At 56.7% G+C, this 19,563-nt stretch overlaps 1 protein-coding gene across 2 annotated transcripts in view; it reads left to right on the plus strand.

Moving 5' to 3' along the window:
- The window catches only part of ARID3A (AT-rich interaction domain 3A), a 40,795-nt gene extending 22,478 nt beyond the window's left edge, over positions 1–18,317 (plus strand). Inside the window, exons 3-8 of one of the 2 annotated variants that reach the window (XM_064280049.1) lie at positions 6,811–6,883; positions 9,888–10,071; positions 11,105–11,352; positions 12,705–13,001; positions 13,769–13,867; positions 14,817–18,317. In XM_064280049.1, the coding sequence (XP_064136119.1) occupies positions 6,811–6,883; positions 9,888–10,071; positions 11,105–11,352; positions 12,705–13,001; positions 13,769–13,867; positions 14,817–14,989 (1,074 nt within the window). In that variant the 3' untranslated portion in view covers positions 14,990–18,317. The remainder of the gene's footprint in view (positions 1–6,810; positions 6,884–9,887; positions 10,072–11,104; positions 11,353–12,704; positions 13,002–13,768; positions 13,868–14,816) is intronic. The other variant, XM_064280050.1, reaches the window with a different exon arrangement.
- The last annotated feature ends 1,246 nt before the right edge of the window (positions 18,318–19,563 follow it).

Below are 19,563 nucleotides of genomic sequence, written 5' to 3' on the forward strand. Positions count from 1 at the left end.
GTTGTTCATTAGAGGGTCCTCCGAGCGGGCTCAGATTCCCCCCATGGTTCTCGGGCTCCCTTGGGTGGTCTCCCCCTTTTCCTCTCTGACCCAGGAGCTGCTGAGAGCTGGCCCGCTGGGCATGCGGCACACGGTGGCTTGGGCGGTTGGCCAGAAGGTGGCAGCTGCTGAGTAAGACCGATCCCGCCCTCTCTGAGTATTTGCAAACCTATATCTGGCTTAGAGAAAACACGTTTTTTTGGGTTTTCCATTAGCCATGTTGCACAGTGCAAAAATATACCCTTTTGTTTCCATCCTCCGGGCCTTTCTGCCGTGGCAACGTTCTCTGCAATCGTTCATAGTCTCTATAGCTCAGGTCCAGCTGGTCCCTGAATGCTGGACGCTTAGGTTGTTTCTTGGTTTTTCCCCATTCCTGTGATGATGAAGGAAATGAACGTCCCTGTCCGTGTTACGAAGGACAAGGCTGGGTTCGCCTCCTCCCAACATTCTCACTCTGGGGTCCCCCTGCCAGCCCAGCGGCCTGTCCCCAAGTGGGGCCTCGTGGACTTTGTCCCCGGGAGGGGGCTGAGCAGACAGTCGTTGTGGGGGCAAAGGTTCTCCCAGGGGCCCTGTGGGTAGTTACTTTATAGCCTGGGCCCCTTGGCCTTGGGCAGACCCTGCCCCAGGCTCCCATGGTGTAATGGGAACCTGGCATGATTGCCGGGGGGGGTGGCCTGTGGGGGATTGCAGGCACTGTGACCTTCGGCCCCACACTGGGTCCAGCTGGACCGAGACTGGGGAGGGGTCCTCCAGTGTGCTGGGCCCTGACAGCCGCCGGCACACCCTCCTCTATCTGGGTCGTCCTCCTCTTCATCTGGGTCACCCCTTCTGCAGCTGGGTTCCCCCTTTTCCAGCTGTGTTCCCCCATCAATTGTGTCCTGTCTCCTCCAGCTGGGTCCCCCTTCCTCTGCTGGATCACCCCATTCTGTGGCTGGGTTCCCCCCCTCAGCTGTGTCCTCCCCTCCTCCGGCTGGGTCCCCTCTCAACTGGGTTCCCTGCTCCTCTGGCTGGATCCCGCCTTTCTCTGGCAGTGCCCCCCCTTCTCCAACTATGTCGCCTTTCTCCGTCAGTGTCCCCCCTTTCTCCATCTGTGTCCCCCCTTTATCTGGCTGTGCCCCCTCTTTGGGTGTGTCCCCCCTTTCTCTGCCTATGTCCCCCTTTCTTTGGCTGTGTCCTCCGTTTCTCTATCTGTCCCCCATTTCTCTGTGTCCCTCCTTTCTCCACCTATGTCCCCCTTTCTCTGGCTGCATCTGCCTTCTCTGGTTGTGTTCTCCCTCTCAGCTGGGTGTCCTCCTCCATCTGGCCTGCACCTCCCATGGGTGACAGGTTGCCCTGGGAGGTGGTATGCAGGAGAGGAGTCCTGTGGTGGGGCTGAGCTCCTGGTACTGGAAGGCTCTCCTGCCCCTTCCTGTGCCCTGGGGGGTGGCTGGGGGGGCCCCTCCACTCTCTGGAGCTCTCAGGGTTATCTCAGCATGGTCAGCTATGTAACCCCACTGACCTCAGTGAGCATTTCTCTCCTTGTGGTGGTGAAAAAGCTCACCGTTTCGCCACAAACAAGAATTTCCTGTTTGCCCATTTGAGGAGGAGGCTGGGAGGGCCCTCTCATTCTTCCCCCCACCCCCCTGCAGCCTGTGGCCCCCACCTGAGCACCTTCCCGCTCTATCTGCTTCCTCCCCACCCAGCTGCCTAGCCTCCCAGATCCTCCTCCCCCGCCTGCCCCTTGTCCCTGGGGGCCCAGCTCTGTCCTAGAGCAAGGAGGAGTGTCAGGGGCCGTACCACCTCATTTCGTATCCAGCAAATGCTTATTGAGCACCTACAGTTTGCCCCTTGCCTTGCTCACTGACCAAACCCACATGTAGCAGGAGCTGGGCAGAGGGCTGAGAAGGAAACCAAGGCAGGAAGAAGGAGCCAGAGAGTGAGAGGGGGCTGGGAGGGAGGGAGGGAGCCATTCAGAGAACAGCATTCCAGACAGAGGGAACGGCCAGTGCAAAGGGCTTGAGGTGGGAATTCATAGTTTGTTCAGGAAGCAGCCGAAAGGACTGAGGGCCCCGAGTGGCTGGGCCAGAGGGAGGGGTGTGAAGGAGAGGAGGATAGGAGGGGAGGGGCCGGGGGAGAAGTGAGGGCTCTCGCTGGAGGGTGGCGGGAAGCCATGGGAGGCTTTAAACTGGGAGAGCCACGTTCAGGCTGCTGGGAAAAGCCCTCCTGGCTGTTGAGTGGGGAAGGGGCTGGCAAGGAGGGGAGGGAGGGCCTGGGGAGAGTGGAGAGGCAGGGACAGGACCAGGGGGGCAGCCATCAGTGGGGTGACTGTGGCTTTCCGGCCTCAGCACCTCGGTTGAGGGACATTCCGACTCCCTGTGTGTGGAACCCGCACAGAGACTGAGGCCCGGAATGGGGAGACTCCCACGCCCCTCACCTTTACCAGTCCCCTGAGAACCTGATCAAGGACTTGACTGGGAGGCAGAGGTTGACACTTACTCAGCCTAACCTTGGCGATTCACGGAGTGGGCAGGCAGGGGGTGAGGATACAGCCACCCCCCTCCCCGACTTGTCAGGTAGAAACCAGAGAAGGGAGATGTGCACAGATAGAGCACCTGCTGGCTGCCTCTGCCCTGGGCTGGACTTCAGGCCCCCGACAAATGGACATACCTCAGATTTAGACCAGGATGGTGGGGGCAAGTGTCCCCGTCCCCACGTCCCCATGTCCATTCAAGGAGCATTTATTAAGCAGCTACTGTGCACTTGCTGAGGAGCCCTGGTGGTGCAGTGGTTAAAGCGCTCAGCTGCCAACCAGAAGGTCAGCGGTTCAAACCCACCAGCGGCTCCTCAGGAGAAAGATGTGGCAGTCCGTGTATGTAAAGATTACTGCCTTAGAAACCCTATGGGGCTGTTCTACTCTGTCCTGTAGGGTCGCTATGAGTCAAAATTGACCCTGACAGCAGTGGGTTTGGCTTTCTGGTTTCTGGTGTGCTCGCCAGCTTCTAGACAACGAGAACAAACCCAACAGAAAGCCCTGGCCTTCCAGTGGGACAGAAGTACAAAAACTGAGACGGGTGTAAACTCCACCACGGCTCAGACAGCATCCAGGGCCAGGGAGGAAAAGGGTGGCGTCGAGCAAGAAAATCACCCACGATCAGGCGAAGTGTTGCAGGGGGATCAGAAGTGCCAGCTGAAGATGGAGGACAGAGGCCGCAATACAGGAGAACATGGGGGGTCCCCAGGGAGGTGGGGAGGCCCCTCGGAGGCCTGCAGTGTGGAGAGCTGGGGGGAAAGCTGGGAAGTTCTTTACAGGCAAGTGGAACACCCAGGGCAAAGGCCGGGCCAGTGTGAGAAACAGCAAGGACTGGGGGCGGGGGGTGGGAGGGGAATGGAGTTGTGGGACCTCCAGGTGGGCGTTGAGGGTGGATTTATCACTGGAGCAGTCAGGAGCAGAGGGCCGGGATGTTCCCCCCCGCAACACCCCTTCTCCCCTAGGACCCAGCACTTCCCCCCAGCCCAGGAAATCAGGCTGGGGGGAGAAGGGAGGGCCGGATGGCTTATCTCCACCCTCAACCCAAGGGAAGGGATTTCCGGAGGTTTTACCCAATTTCCAGCCCTGGTTTGTGGCTGGGGTGGCGGGCAGCCTCTGAGGCCAAGTTCAGTACCTTCTGGTCCACCTTGGGAGTGGGGCCCAGAGAACCCAGGTGGGAACCAAGGCATGGGCTTGGCATGGGATCTTTGTGGCCTGGAGGTGCAACCTTGGGCAAGTTTCCTGCCAGTTCTGAGCTCTGGGCTACAAGGGGGGGCCTGGATACCACCATGGTGGGCCTAGACACCGTCGTCAGTTCCCTCAATCTTGGGGCCTGGTGGGCAGCCCCAGCTGGCTGGCCAGGACTCGACCCACCCTGCAGGGGAGCGGAACTGGGGGCCAAGCCCCATAAAGCCAGCAGCCTTTACTGCCCGTCTTTGTTGTCAGATGCCCGAAGCGATGGCCATTAACGCCACCCCCTCCACTGGCAGCTGGGGGGCCCTGCAGTCCCCCCTTTATGGCCTTGCATCAATACTCCAGCCCCACAGGGGTCTGACCACTCTTTGCCACTGCCTGTCTGCCCACCATTTGGCCTGGGGGGAGGTTTGCGGCCCCTGGCTCAGCTGGCCCGATTTTGCCACACAACCACACACACACATAGCAGCTGTTCACCACCCTAAGCCTCAGTTTCCCCACCTGGAAAGTGTGGATCATGACAGTTCCAACTGCCCAGGATGATCTTCGTCAGACAGATGGGGAAACTGAGGCAGGAGGAGTGGTGAGGTCCCTTATGGAGGCTGGGCCCAGGAAAGGGGTTCAGGCAGGGAGGAACCCCCTCTCCACCTGGGGTGGAAATTCAGGGGAAAAGGTTTTGTCCCTCCTGTGGAAGGGGCTTGAGGCTCCTTAGTCCCTCTGTGAGTGGCCTGAGGCCGTCGTGATACTGGGGGGCTTCGAACAACACGTTTATGGTCTCACGGTTCTGGAGGCCAGAAGTCCGAAACCAAAGTGTCGGCAGGGCCACGCTTTCTCCAGAGGCTCTAGGGGTGGGTCCTTCCTTGTCCCTTCCAGCTTCTGGTGGCCCGTCCTCACATGGCATCTTCCCTGCGTGTCTGTCTGTCCTTTTTTTAAGGACACCTGTCATTGGACTCAGGGCCCATCCTCAATCCAGGACGATACCACCTCAAGACATCTGCAAAGACCCTGTTTCCAAATAAGGGCTGCCCTGAGGTTCCGGGGGGCTGTGGACATGGGGGCCACCATCCCACCCGCCGCAGCCCCAGGATGGATTCCTCCCCAACCCAGGTGGCTGCCCTCTCGGACATTCCGGCCGTGATCTCTGCTTTAACGCTCTTCCCTGCCGGTTCCTGCAAACTGCCCAGGCTCCCTCAGCATGTGTTTGCTAAGCCACTGTTGTGTGCTCGCTGGCTTCCAAACACAGAACAAAAACCAAAACCAAAAAACACAGAACAAGCCAGGCAGAAATCCCTGACGTTCCAGTGGGGCTGATGGACAAGAAACCAGGCAAACATGTGCGCTCCTTCTCGACTGAGATGGTGAAAAATGCCGGGAGGGGAAAGAGTGTGCGTCCCCCGGAGAGGGTCAGCGTGGGCCGTGGGGGTCCTGTCTAACGGAGTTCAGCTCTGTGGGCAGGGAGAGCTGGGAAGGGGGCAGGGGATGGACAGGTGGACGGATGGATGGATATGTGCACGCCCTCAGGACAGTCCAGCCGCCAGCACGTCCACCTGCAAGCCCCACGGCCCTCGGGCAGCTGAGGGCTGGGGGAGGCACAGGCCTCCCTGGCCACCATAAATCATCACAGGAATGCGGGCCAGCCAGTCTGGCGCTGGCTGGCTGGCTGGGAGGGGCGGAGACAAAGGCTCGGCAGCTGGCCCTCTGCTCAGCCTCGACCACCCAGGGCCCGGTTTGGGCTCCTGGTTCTCCAGACCGTTTCTGGGAGGTCCCATGTTGTCCCCATTACCCAGATGGGGAAGCCAAGGCCCAGAGAGGGGCAGGTGACTAGAGGTGGCCAGGCCCCTGACCCTGTCTCACCAAGGCCCAGCATCCCTAGGGTGGTGACCAGGTTCCTGGGCCCTAATGAGGGTTTGTCCCAGCCAAGGCCTAATTGGTGGTTTCAAGGCCCCCACAGTCCTGATTCCCTGAGTCTGGGTAGCCACATTCCCCAGAGCTTAATTTGAAGCCTGGTATTTGTAGCTTCTCCTCCTAGGTGACTCCCTGATAGCCCCCTGCCTGAACTCCGCTCTCTAATTATCTCTGCCGGCTTCCCCCACACGCCCCTGCCTGCCTGCCTACCCGCCAGCACCTGTGAGCTGATGGTCAGCAGAGCTGAGGGATATCCCTGCCCATCAGCGCCCCGCACTGAGGCGCTGTCCCACGGTCTTGTCTCATTTCTCCCTGATCAGAGCCTGGGAGAGCAGAGGCTATCATTGACTGAATTTACCGTTGGGGAAACAAGTCACTGGGAGGTCACATGCTGGTCTCCCAAGAGCTGATACACTTGTACGTGTCATGATGGCGATTGCTGTGTGACCTCGGGCAGGTGCTGTTGTGGGTTGAGTTGTGTCCCCCGCAAAAGACACGCTGAAGCCCTAACCCAGTACCTGTGAACGTGACTTTGTTTGGAAGTCTTTGCAGATGTGACCCGTCCCCTTGAGGTCATGCTGGATGAGGGTGGGCCCCACTCCAGTGACCCGTGTCCTTATGAGAAGAGGGAAATTAGGAGGCAGACACAGGGTACACGGCCGTGTGAGGACAGAGGCAGAGAGGGAAGTAATGCGGCCACAAGCCCAGGGGTACCTGGAGCCCTAGAAGCTGGAAGAGACAAGGAAGGATACTCCCTTAGAGCCTCTGGAGGGAGCACGGCCCTGCCCACACCTTGATCTCAGATTTCTGGCCTTCAGAACTGAGAGAGAATAAATCTCTGCTGTTCCAAGGCCCCCCCCCCAGCATGTGGGACTTTGTCACCGAGGCTCCAGGATGCTGGGCCTCAGGGTCCCTGCCTGGAAAGTGGGTCAGATTCAGAGTCACCTCTGGGAGGCCTCAGGAGACAATGGACTCCGGTGGAGGCTCTGGGTTGGGGCTTGGGGGCCAGGACTCCCAGTTCCCATTGCTGCCGGCAGCCCCCTCGCCTCAGGCCTCAGTGTTACATCTGAGCAATGGGGAGAATGCTCCAGACGGGGCCTGTTCTGTGCGGGGGAACGCGGCACCCGTGCTGAGATGGCAGCACTAACCGTACCCTCTACCCTCAGCTGTACGAGCTCGACGGGGACCCTAAGAGGAAGGAGTTCCTGGACGACTTGTTCAGCTTCATGCAGAAACGAGGTGAGGCACCGGGGTGTTGGGGAAGTGGGCGGGGTGAGGCCAGAGCGCGGGGTGGGGGGCAGAGAAGTGGGCAGGGCGGGGCCAGGGCAGCCAGGGGCCTAGGAGCACCCACCGCTGGGGGAATTCACCCTTCCATCCTCTGGATGACTCCCCAAAGAGGGTGTCATGATTGTCCTGGATTTTCAGAGAGGGAAACTGAGGCCTACCAGAGGAGGGGGCCTCCTGAGCCCCTAAGGCAGGAAGGGGCGGGGCCAGGGCCCAGCCGGGGGCCTCAGGGCCCACAGGGCGGTCAGGGGGCCCAGACTTCGCTTTGTCCAGGGCCTCTGCCGGCCCCTCCCTCTGACCAGAAGCTTCTGTAAACACAGCCCAGCCAGGCCGATGGGAGGGAAGGACATGAAAGGGGGGGCCACCCGGCCCCCACTGCCCAGCCGCCTGGGGTTAACCCCTCCCTTGCCGGAGGTGGAGGAATCCAGATGGCCTAAAGTGGGGCCTCTTTGGTGTTATCGGCCAAGCCCAGCCCTGGCCTGGGCCCTGCTGCCCCTCATGTGGCCTGAGAGACCCCCCCTCCTCCACTCTTTATCATCCTGGCCACCTGCTGGAGCCCCTACCCAGAGCCAGAGCCCCTACCCAGAGCCAGAGCTAACCCATTTTGTCCACACTGGGTTCCCAGTGCCCAGCACAGTACCTGGTATTCTGAGGGGACTTATGAAGTGTGAGGAGCTTCCGTGGAGTAGGGGCAAAGCAAAGGGGGGCCCTGGACGCTTCAGTCCAGCCCCCAACCACTCAGGGCTTTGTGGGTCTGTATCCATTCATCCCTGGCTCCCTCACCAAGCTGGTAGTCCTGGAGGGCAGGACCCAACAAACTCCTATGCATCCCTCAAAACCCCAGCTCCAAAGCTCCTTCTCTCCTGTCATCTTGGACCACCCCCCCTGTAATTGGGATACTTTGGAGCTGAGAGTCTGTAAGAGCCCCCTCTTCACCCTAGACACCATGTTTTGTGTCCCAAAAGCCCCTTCTTTATTGCCAACAGAGGAAAAGTAATTTCCCCCCCACGTCACTAAATTTCTCTCAATTCTCTGGGGGCTGGAAATAAGGGCAGGGGTCGTGCCGGCATCCCTCCCCTTGTTTCCTTGACCACAGCCGCACCCTTCCTTATCTCTGCCCAGGCCCTCCATCAGTGCTTTTCTGAGGTCCCTTCTATAAACATCCGTCCTCCGCCCCACAGGCGGGACACCCAGCAGCCTTGGAGGGAGGACCCCTTAGTGCAATTCCTGCTACTCTTGCCCCACAGAGGCTGAGACCAGCGTCCTGCATGGGGCGCAGTGGGCTTGTTGCTGTGCGTGGACTGAGACTTGGGGGGACCAAGGTCCATCTTCCTCCACCCCCAGGTCGTCCTGGATTTGTTGGAGGTTTTGCAGCCCAGGAAGGGCCCAGAAGTGACTGGGCTGGGGCCACTTGCTTAGGATCCCAAGGGTGGTGGGAGGTGGTTCTATAACGTCTGGCTTTGGGAGGCCCAGGAAGCTGTGTCCCAGGGGGCAGAGGGCCCCTCCCTCCTGGCTCAGGCAACAAATGAGAAGGAGGTGGGACCCAGGCCTTACTGGAGCCTGTGGGCAGGTAAGCCGGCCCCCTACTCCAGCTGGACCCCTCCTCCAGCAGGTCACTTCAGGGAGCCTTGGTTTCCCCATCCCTGGGGGCCAACAGTTGTCCCCCTCATGGGACTGCTGGGCATTGGGCCCTGTGTAAGCAGGAGGAGTGGGGACCACAGGCAATAAATGGGTCATATAACCCAGAAGCTGCCAGACAGGAGACTTGGAGCTGAGGCCACAGGGTCTCTGAGGAAGGACAGGGACAAGGGGCACAGGCTGCAGGTCAGGGGGCGCCAGGGAATGGTGAGCAGGTGGGGAGCTGGAGTGCTGTTGAGAGGTGAGGGTAAAGGGCAGGGCCTGGACCTAGGGCCACAGAGTGGGGCTGGAGCCTGAGAGTTTGAGCTAGCCTACCACCCTCCCTCCCCAAGCTAACCCGTCTTCCTTCCCCAGGCCAGCCTACCACCTTCTCTCCCTGGGCTAGCCCACCACCTACCTTCCCTTCTCTCCCTAGGCTAGCACCACCCTTATTCCCTTCCCTCCCTGAGCTAGCCCACCACCCTCCTTCGCTTCCCTCCCTGGGCTAGCCCACCACCCTTTTTCCCTTCCCTCCCTGGGCTAGCCCACCACCCTCCTTCATTTCCCTCCCTGGGCTAGCCCACCACCCGCCTTCCCTTCCCTCCCTGGGCTAGCCCACCACCCGCCTTCCCTTCCCTCCCTGGGCTAGCCCACCACCCGCCTTCCCTTCCCTCACTGTGCTAGCCCACCGCCCACCTTCCCTTCCCTCCCTGGGCTAGCCCACCACCCTCCCTCTCTGGGCCCACCCACCCTCCTCCATTCCCTAGGCTGCAGAGTGGGGTAGCCAGCCCTCCCCAGGAGGTTGCTAGGTACCCAGGGTCTGGTAGGTCGGCTTCTGGGAGCTACTCTGGCAGCTGTTGTGGTTGGTGATGGGGGAGGGGCAGGGAGGGAGTACAGAGGGACAACACAGGCCTGGGTTCCTCCTGCATGTCCTCAGGCCATCCCATGGCATCTTGCCCCTTTTCACTGCCGCCTCCACCCCATGAGACTGGCACTGTCAGAGACCCAAATCTCATCTGGGAAACCGAGGCAGAGGGGTGAGGTCCTAGCCAGACAGCGGCAGAGCTACCTCCTCAGTGTTCCCTTGAGCAGCAGTTCTTACCTGAGATGACTCTGTATTCCCAGGGGACACCCGGCTATGTCTAGGGACGTCTGTGGTTGTCACAACTCAGGGGGCTGCCACTTGCACCGACTGGGTGGAGGCCAGGGATGCTGCTCAACACCCTACAGTGCACAAGACGGCCCCACCCCAGAGAGTGATCTGGCCCAGTCAGTTTGTTACCCAGAGTTGGCACTTGCTGTGTTGGGCCCTGGCCTCACCCGCCCTCGCCCTCCCCCCCAGGGACACCTGTGAACCGCATCCCAATCATGGCCAAGCAGGTGCTGGACCTCTTCATGCTGTATGTGCTGGTGACGGAGAAGGGCGGCCTCGTGGAGGTCATCAACAAGAAGCTGTGGCGTGAGATCACCAAGGGTCTCAACCTGCCCACCTCCATTACCAGTGCCGCCTTCACCCTTCGCACCCAGTGAGTGCCCGTAGGGCTCCGGGCGGCGCAGCCAGCAAGCAGGAACAGATATGAGTGGGGAGAGAGTGAGGGGAGCGATGAGGGTCTCAGGACCGAAGCCTGGGTGGCAATGGGTGGCCGTGTCGAGATCTGGGGGAGGGGGAGGTGTTCTGAGCAGAGGGAACAACGGGTGCAAAGGGCCTGAGGCAGAAAGATCAAGGAGGCTGGGAGGATGGAATGAGGGACGATGGCTGGACCACAGAGGACACTGTCTCGGGATGAGTCTGAATTTTGACTGTGGAAGTTCAGGGCTCATCCAGCTGTGTCCGAGGTCGTGCACACTGAGCTTTTTATTTTTAACGCATTGAGATTTGAAGGATTAGGAGAAAATGGTTAAGCATTCGGCTGCTAACCAAAAGGTTGGCAGTTCGAACCCACCCAGCGGTTCTGCTCCTGTAAAGATTGCAGCCTGGAAAACCCTGTGGGACAGTTCTAGTCTGTCCTTTATGGCTGCTGTGAGCCTGTGTCGGCTCGATGACACCTAACAGCAGCGGTTTGGGAAGAGGCGGTGGTGGATCAGTGGTAGACGTTTCTCTTTCCATGCGGGAGAACCGGGTTTGACTCCTGGCCAGTGCACCTCAAGCACAGCCATCCCGTCTGTCCCTGGAGGTGTGCATGTTGCTAGGATGCTGAACAGGCTTCAGCAGAACTTCCAGGCTGAGATATACGTGGAAGAACGGCCTGGCGATCTACTTCTGAAAACAAGCCGGTGAAAACCCTATGGGCCACAACAGCCCTATCCATAGCCGGTCCCGGGGGGTGGTACAGACCAGGGCAGCATTTCATACTGTTGTACATGGGGTCACCGTGAGTCGGGGGCTGACTCGAGGGCAGCGAACAACAGCAAGTCATGGGAAAAAGCCGGGCAAGCCGCAGGCGGGTGATGGTGTGATAGGGAGGCAGGGAAGGTGGGATTTTATTTTGCGCTAAGGGCAACGAGGAGCCACAGGAGGCATCCCAAGTGCCATCCTGTCCCCTTGCCCCCTGCCCGCAGGTACATGAAGTACCTGTACCCCTATGAGTGTGAGAAACGGGGCCTCAGCAACCCCAATGAGCTCCAGGCAGCCATCGACAGCAACCGGCGGGAGGGCCGGCGCCAGAGCTTCGGGGGCTCCCTCTTCACCTACTCACCAGGCGGGGCCCACAGCATGCTGTCCTCGCCCAAGCTGCCCGTGCCCTCCCTGGGCCTGACCGCCAGCACCAATGGCAGCTCCATCACCCCAGCCCCTAAGATCAAGAAAGGTGAGGGGCTGAGGGAGCCTGGGATCTGGTCCCGGACCAGCTCTATGACGTTGGGGGTGCTTCTTTCCCTCTCTGGGTAACCAGGATGATAAACCCCAAGTTGGCATGGAAAAGGGCTTTCAATCCCCCAATACTGTGACCAGGGAAGACATCACTGATCCATCACATTTCCCAATCCTGTGCCCACTGTGGTTGGTAATAATCACTGTCCCCCCATGGCAGACACTCCTAATCAATCAATCCTGTGCTCTTGGCAGACATCACTAATCCATAGTTGTTTTTGCTTGTTTGCTCCCCAGTTCTGTACCAAGGCAGGCATTAAATATCAGGCACAGTTTTCCCATCCTGTGCCCATGGTAGACATGAATCAATGTTCTCCCAGCCTGTGCCTATGGCAGACATTACTAATTCATCACCGTTTCCCAGTGCCACGTTGAGGCAGACATTGAGTACTGTACTCTTCCCTGGATCCCTGGTGGCACAGTGGTTAAGAGCTTGGGCTGCTAACTAAAAGGTCGGCAGTTCAAATCCAACAGCTGCTTCTTAGAAACCCTATGGGGCAGTTCTACTCTGTCCTATGGGGCTGCTGTGACTTGGAATCGACTCAGCGGCAACGAGTTTGGTTTGGTTTGTTTTTGGCACTCTTTCCTAATCTCGTGGCAGGCAACACTAATTAATTATTGTGCCCAGACATTGTTGGCCAGTCACTATACACCTTCCCTTTGCGCGTCAGACTGCTCCTTGGCACACGCTCCCCCAGCAGCCACCGAGGGTCTATCAAACTGAGCCTTTAGCCATCCCTGAAGCTATTGCTGGGTGTCCCTGAGCAAGCCACTGCCCCCTTTCTGAGCCCAGCTTTCCTTACGGGTAAAATGAGGAAAACTACTCCTTCATTGTTGATTTGTTGGGGAGGGTTCAGAATGTAAAGCGGCCAGCATGCAACAAGCCGAGGTTTGTAGATGCCCGATGGTGAGTTCCCCGGCTCAGCTCGTGGCAGGCATTCCCAGTCAGTCACAGTCTTCTCTTCCATTGAACCTCTGAACCCTTCCTAACGCGGAGCTACCAACAGCACAGGTGGCGGTGCGTGGGGCCAGTTGTTTTGCCTCTTTGAGCTCCCATATTTCATCTGCCACGTGGAATGGTGTCTCCCTGGGGTCTGCCCGACCGAGGATCTGATGTGATTTCCTTAGCACTCGTGTTTATTCACAAACCTATCCTCTCCCCTAAAGAGGGAGCGAGCACCCCATCAGCGCAAGTATTCAAGAGGGTGCATGTTCCTGCCTTGGGTGGAAGGCAGGGCCAGGCCCCCTCAGGCCCCTTCTGGCCACCAAGTCCTCTTCTCTCCTCCCTAGAGGAGGACTCTGCCATTCCCATCACAGTCCCCGGACGCCTGCCCGTCTCTCTGGCGGGCCACCCCGTGGTGGCAGCCCAGGCAGCAGCGGTGCAAGCGGCGGCAGCCCAGGCAGCCGTGGCAGCACAGGCAGCCGCCCTGGAGCAGCTTCGGGAGAAGCTGGAGTCCGGGGAGCCTCCTGAGAAGAAGATGGCACTGGTAGCTGATGAGCAACAACGGCTTATGCAGCGAGCCCTGCAGCAGAACTTCCTGGCCATGACAGCCCAGCTGCCTATGAGCATACGGATCAACAGCCGAGGTACGGATCCAGCGCCGAGACCCTCCGTGTTTCCTGCGTGTGTGACAGATAAAGACCTTGTAGCCAACATATGTAAAGAGTGCCTACAAATCAATAAGAAAAAAAAAGGCCAACAAACCAATAGAGAAGTGGGCAACTATGACTAGGAGATTCACACAGAAAGCTGTGCGATTCCATCTAGTCACTAAGAACAAGGAGATAACCATTTATATCCATTAGAGTTTGATAATATCAGGTGGTGGCCCAAGCATGAGGAGATGGGCCCCCTCGGTCCTGCTGGTGGGAATGTAAATAAATAGGTGGTGATTTGGGCAATTTGCTTTACAATAGAAAATGTGCACTCCCTGTGACCCAGGTATTTGATAGCTACAGCAGAGTACGCTAACACAGGTGTACAAGTAAATACACATATATAAGAATGTTCACTGCAGTGTTGTTTATAAGAGTGAAACCTGGAAGCAACTTGTGTGCCATCAGCAAGGGAGTGAATAAGTCAAGTTTAGATCACTTTGCAGTTGTTAAAAAGAAGGAGATGATTGGGGGTGCTACATCTCTGAGACTTATGGAAAAAAGCAAATTGTAGACAAATACATTATAAATATTTATGAGCACCTACTTCTGCGTGCACTGTGGACAGAGAGTGAACGTGACAGACGTATGGTCCACACATCGGTGGAGCTGACAGCCTAGTGAGGAGACGGACGTGGAACAGATCATTGTGCAGGCGCACGTAGGATTCTAAACAGTGGTTTTTCTTCTTCCCACAGCCTCCGAGAGCCGCCAGGACTCAGCTGTGAACTTGACCAGCACCAACGGCAGCAACAGTATTAGCATGTCAGTCGAGATTAATGGTATCATGTACACAGGTAGGACCACCCAGGACCCCACACCTGTCTTGGCCATTTCTCTCCCAAAGTTTACTAAGAAGCCCTGGGTTGGCCCAGGGCCTGGCCTGCTTGAGCCCAGGCATGAGAGTTGAAAGGGTGAGCAGGGGATTTTTACAGGATAAATAGTCAAGGACAAAGGGTCGTCCCCTACAAGACTTGAATAAAGTAACCTACCTAGTATGCGTGGAGTCCCGGGTAGCACAGATGGTTATGCAGTCGACTAAGAGCTGAAAGGTTGGCAGTTAAAACCCACCCAGAGGTGCCTCAAAGACAGGCCTGGCGATCTGCTTCCGAAAGGTCACAGCCTTGAAAACCCTACAGAGCATAGTTCTACCCTGACACACGTGAGGTTGCCGTGAGTTGGAATCGGCTCGACGGCAGCTAAGAACAAAAACACGTTGGTATGCTTAGCACGGTGCTCAGCACATAGTGCTCACAAATACATGTTAGTTATTGTATTTCTCTTATTGCAAGTGATTTTTCAAATTTCTTTCTAAAATATATAACATCAGGCCAATTGTTTAGGTAGGCACCAGGTGGCACTGCCAACACAGAACAGCTTGGTTGCTGTGTGCCGGCCCAGGGGACAGAGCGAAGGAGAGAGAGGCTAAGTGGAGTTCTTTGCAGGGGCCAGCATACCCTTGAAACTGGCTGCAAACTGCGTGTATGTGCACATTGCAACCTCTAGGGGAAAGGGCTAGCTGTGTACAAAGGGACCTGTGGCCCCCAAAACAACACTGAGAGCCTCTGGACATCAGGGGTCTCTGCTCAAGCAGCCGCGTGTGTGTGCATGTGTGCCTGTGAGGTGGGTGAGCAGATGCTTCAAGAAGTTTACGACTGATGGAGCACCATGTGGGGTCTCTCTCGTACCTGTCGTTGAATCCTCTCAAAGTCTGCATGACTCATTTATCCTCCTGTCCTGCCTTAGGAGTGCTGTTTGCTCAGCCGCCAGCCCCCACGCCACCCTCAGCTCCCAACAAAGGCGGCAGCGGGAGTCGGGGAGGAAGCAGCGGGACCAGCAGCAGCTCAGGCAGCCAGGCTGGGCCGGCAGGGTTGTCCACAGCCCCCACGTCTTCTACCTCAAATAACTCGTTGCCTTAACCGCATCACTCCCCACCCACCACCCCCCAAACCCTGCCAGACTGGGCAGGGGGTCAAGGTGGGCCAAGCAGGGGCCAGGATGGCGGAAGATACGGGTGGGGAGGGAAGATACCCACAAAGGAGCCACAGCTGACGCCAAAAAAAAAAAAAAGAGAAAAAAATATATACATATATATATAAAGAAAATTTAATAAAACAGGGGAAAACCAAGGAACACTTGAATTTCTCAGGTTTTGGACATTCAGAGAGATGAATTGTGAGAACAGCAAGGAAAATCAGAAAAGAGGCAAATCTAATACTTCTGGGGTTTTCCTGCAACCCTGGTGGACTGGTGACTCTGGTGTCTGGTTTGGACCAGCTGCAATGTAAGGCCAACCCTGTTTACCTCATACATCCCTGCACTGTGTGTTTTCATTTTTTTTGTCTTTTTTTTTTTTTTTTTATTAGTCATCATACACTCATCATGTCCAGCTCCTTGTGTTGAATGAAACCCCTGAGCCAAGATCAGCTGAATTTTTTTCTTGTTGCTTTTGGAAACTTTTTTTTTTTTTTTCCAAAGAAATAACATTTAAACTATATAGGGCTTTTAAGAGGTTTCGGGATTTTGTTTTGTAAATATTCTATTTTATTCTTGGGGGGGGGGACCAAACCTTAGTGAAAGGAGATATATATCTATATATATGTGTTCATTCAGGGAAACTGGACTTGAAAAAACAAAAAAAGAAAAAAAAAAGTTTAAAAAAACAACAACAACAGAAAAAAAAAAACAAGTGTAATAACCTTTTATTTTTCCCCGAGTGATTGGGGTTCCTTTGTGCATTACCTGGGAGGCATTGGGGAGCTGGCAGCCCAGGACACTGGACCCCTGGGGCTGGAGCCACCAAAGGTGACCAACTCAGGTGCTGTGGAGCGGGCAGGGGTGGGGGTGCGTGCCAGCGTCCATAGGGGTGTCTTCGATGCTTTTCTTCCTGCCGTGCTCTGCTCTCTGTGTGGCCTCTTGTGTCGGGAACCTGGATGTCTTAACTAGAAAATAGAAGGTGCTCGTGATTGGGAAGAGGGGCTGTCCCAACCCCCAGGCTCCTGTCTCAGGGATGAATGTGGCCTGAGAGGCTCCTTGCAGCGCCCGGAATCTCGCCTGAAAGGGCTGCTTCCGGGGACTATCAATACTGGGGGTGGGGCAAAGCCGGGCCCAGCTCAGGTGGAAGGTTTGGGGGCCCAGCATCCTGGGTGCCCCTCCAGACATTCTCATCTCCTTCTCTCTGTCCTTTTGTTTTCTCTTGGTCCTTTGTGCACAGGGCCACCCGTTCCCTCAGCTCTGTGGTGACAGTGCTGCAGAGGCCAAGGCCAAGAAGGGAGGCTGCAGCCCCCACCTCCACTCCTGTGTCTAACTGCTCCCCAGGTTAGAAGAATGTGGGTGTCGGGGGACACAGTTGGGCCTGGGGTTGATTCCACATGCTGGTGATGGCCTTTGGCGGCAGAAATGTGTTGCCCTAAACCCCTTGCTCAAACTCTCTGCCCGTCGTCATCCCCGGGGACCTGCGTGGTCATGGGGGGACTGTCGCGTCTTACATGGTCTCACGTTTCATGCACTGGGTTTTAATTTCTCTGGAGAGGGGATTAACTCTGCTGATCCCAGGGCAATTCTGGAATCTCTGCCTGGTCTCTCTGCCCCTAATTGGGCCCAGGGAGCCGAGCGTAACGAGGCCAGGGTGGGCCTAAGGGGTGGTAAGGCGAGGCCTACACGGTTTCCTGGTCCCAGGCATCAATTTTGTTGCCTTGGAGATGTTCTCTGGGGATATAGAGCCTGGAGGCTGGGCTCACTCGTGATGGGCTGTGCTGTGTCTTAGGGAAGGGAACCCCCCTTTCTATGTGTGTCTCAGGGTCACTTATGCCCCCATCCTTCCAGGAGAGGGTAGCAGGCATCTGGGGGTTTCCTCTCAGTAGGTTCTCCCCCTCCCCTTTCCCCTTGGGCAGGCACCGTAGAAGCACAATCATTGAGGGAGGGAGGTCATTCCGTACCCAAAAGGGGGATACAATCTCGCCCCATGAAGAACCATCTGGGCTCTGTCCAGTCTGTGTCCCTCCCAGCCCGGGTGCTGACGCCTTCACCCCCATCTCCTTGCTGTCCTGCCCCCGCCTTTGCCAGCTGCCTTCTTGGGTGTCTTAGCCCCTGTCCCATATGGAGGCCAGGCCCCTAGCTGGGGGAGATGTCTGCATTTCTGTCTACCTCAGGTCTAACTTTAGATGCCAAAAACCACATCCCCGGGCCCTGCCTTTCCTCTCTGACCCAGAACTCACTGAAGGTACTGATGGCTTGTCCTCGATGCCTCCTTCTTGCTCCCAGGCGGGACCTGGGCTCTGAAATAGGCTGTGTCCATCTGTGCGCATAGTGGGGCTGCAGGCGGGGACTCTCTCTTGGGCTGTGTCTGTGGGTGTCGGTGTAAGCATGTGTGTCCCAGTGTGCAGGGAGCCCGGGTGTCGAAGGGGCTGGGTGAGCCATTGGCCCCCTGACGCCAAGTGGGCTGGATTCTAACTCGGGACTTGGCCTGCTGTTCAGCTCCAATGATTGTAGGGCGGGTGGGGCGGGCGTGGGACTTGGGACCTGTCTCCTTGGCTGACTCAGGAGGAGTAGATGGAAAGGGACAGCAGCACTGGGGGAGCCCTCGCGGTGGTGGAAATGTGAGGGGGTCCTAGAGACCCCATGTTCTCGATGCTCTGGGCCAAGTGTCCTGTCTGTGCCTACGTGTCCCCACTAAGCCCCCCTGCCATTCCCATCTCCTACCTGATGCCCATCACGGGGGTTTAAGGAAGAAGCAACTTTCTAGGGGGCAGCTCAGCACCCCATTATGCAAACCAGGGTGGGGATGGGAGCAAGCGTCTCAGCCACAGGGACCCCCTGCTTGTATGCAGCCTGTCCCAGAAGAGGTGTGCATGGCACCCAGGACCCCACCAGATTCAGGTCCCGGGAGTGCTCATGTGGTGTAGGGAGGCTCCCCCTGAGCTGGGGGTGTTTGTGGAAGGGCTGCTTCTAGAATCTTAAGCCGGCCGCAGTGTCTGGCTGTTCAGCTGTCGGGCCGGTGGGGCTCTGCGTGTGTGATCATGGTGCGTTTGTACAGTCACTTTTTTTGCTTTTACCATTTTTGCCAACTTCGTTCCTTTTTTTTTTTTTCTCGGCAATAATATGACATTCAGTCTTTCCTTCTTGATGTGTAAAATTTCAGTCGCTCTGGGGTTTGTTAGCTGGCGTGGGGACCACGCCTGAACTCAGGTAAAAGGAAAAACTTAAAAAAAAAAAAAAAAACTTTAAAAAAAAAAAAGGCAACAAAAACCACATTCTACCTCCGGCCCGGCTGCAGCAGGGCGGCCCGGGATCAGTTTTTGCAGAACATTCAGGTATTAAAAGGAAAAAAAAAAAAAAAGACAAGAAGACAAAAAAAAAAAAAAAAGGTGTGATTTTGAAATTTAAAAGAACACTGAAAGTTTACGTTTTATAATAACATTATTATGCAGATTGTATTTAAACTTCAGAAATATTTAAGACAATTGTAACCCTGTAAAGTCGATGAGATATTAAAACAAGACAAAACACTTCTGACTTTTAACAGTGGCTCCCATGGTGGTTTTTTGAGGCGTCTCCCGCCGAAGCCCAGGCATAGGGTGGGTGGACAGAGAGCTGGTCCCCGGTGCCCCGAGTCTGGCTCTGAGCAGCAGAGAGCACAAGGCTGAAAGCACGAGCCCCCTCCTGGGGAACTGTGCCCCTAGGGGGCCCTGAGCAATGTCTGGAGACATTTGTGGGTGTCATGACTTGGTGGGGGTGCTATGGCATTGGGTGGGTGGAGGCCAGGGATGCTGCTCAACACCCTACAGTGCACAGGACAGCCCCACCCCAGACAAAGATCCCACCCTGTGTCAGCAGTGCCAAGAGGGAGACCCTGCACTAATTAGGAAAGCATTGGGTTGGGTCCTTGCTCACACCACGCACCAGAATAAAATCCCAGTGGGTCAGACAGTGTAAACCAGGGGGACCCTCCAGCTCCTGTGATTTCCCTCCTCTGTCCTCCCCACTCAGTGTGTGGACTGAAACGTGTGCAGGGCCCTAGGAAGGAGCCCTGGTGGTAGGTAACATGGTTGAGTCCTCAGCTGCAAACCGAAAGGTTGGCAGTTGGAACCCACCCAGCACCTCCGAGGTAGAAAGACCTGGCAGTCTGCTCCCATAAAGATTACAGCCTAGAAAACCCTAGGGGGCACTTCTGCTCTATCACGTGGGATCGCTATGAATCAAGTCAACTCCGTGGCACTTGATGACAACAGCAGCATCCTAAGGCTTCAGTAGGTTAGGTGATTATGAGACGCAGAGCCTTGGGGGTCAATGGCAACGAAACCCCTAACCCAGGGGTTCTGACTTGGATAATTCTGGCCCTAGGGGACACTTGATGAAGGCGGAGGCTGCTACTAGCATCATGTGGGTAGAAACCAGGACACTGCTCAGCACCCTAAATGCACAGGACAGCCCACCCCAGAGAAGGATCTGGTCCCCATGTCAGCAGTGCAAGGGGGGCACCTCCCTGTGTTTG

Source organism: Loxodonta africana, chromosome 3, assembly GCF_030014295.1.
Source record: "Loxodonta africana isolate mLoxAfr1 chromosome 3, mLoxAfr1.hap2, whole genome shotgun sequence".
Classification (NCBI taxonomy): Eukaryota; Metazoa; Chordata; class Mammalia; order Proboscidea; family Elephantidae; genus Loxodonta; species Loxodonta africana.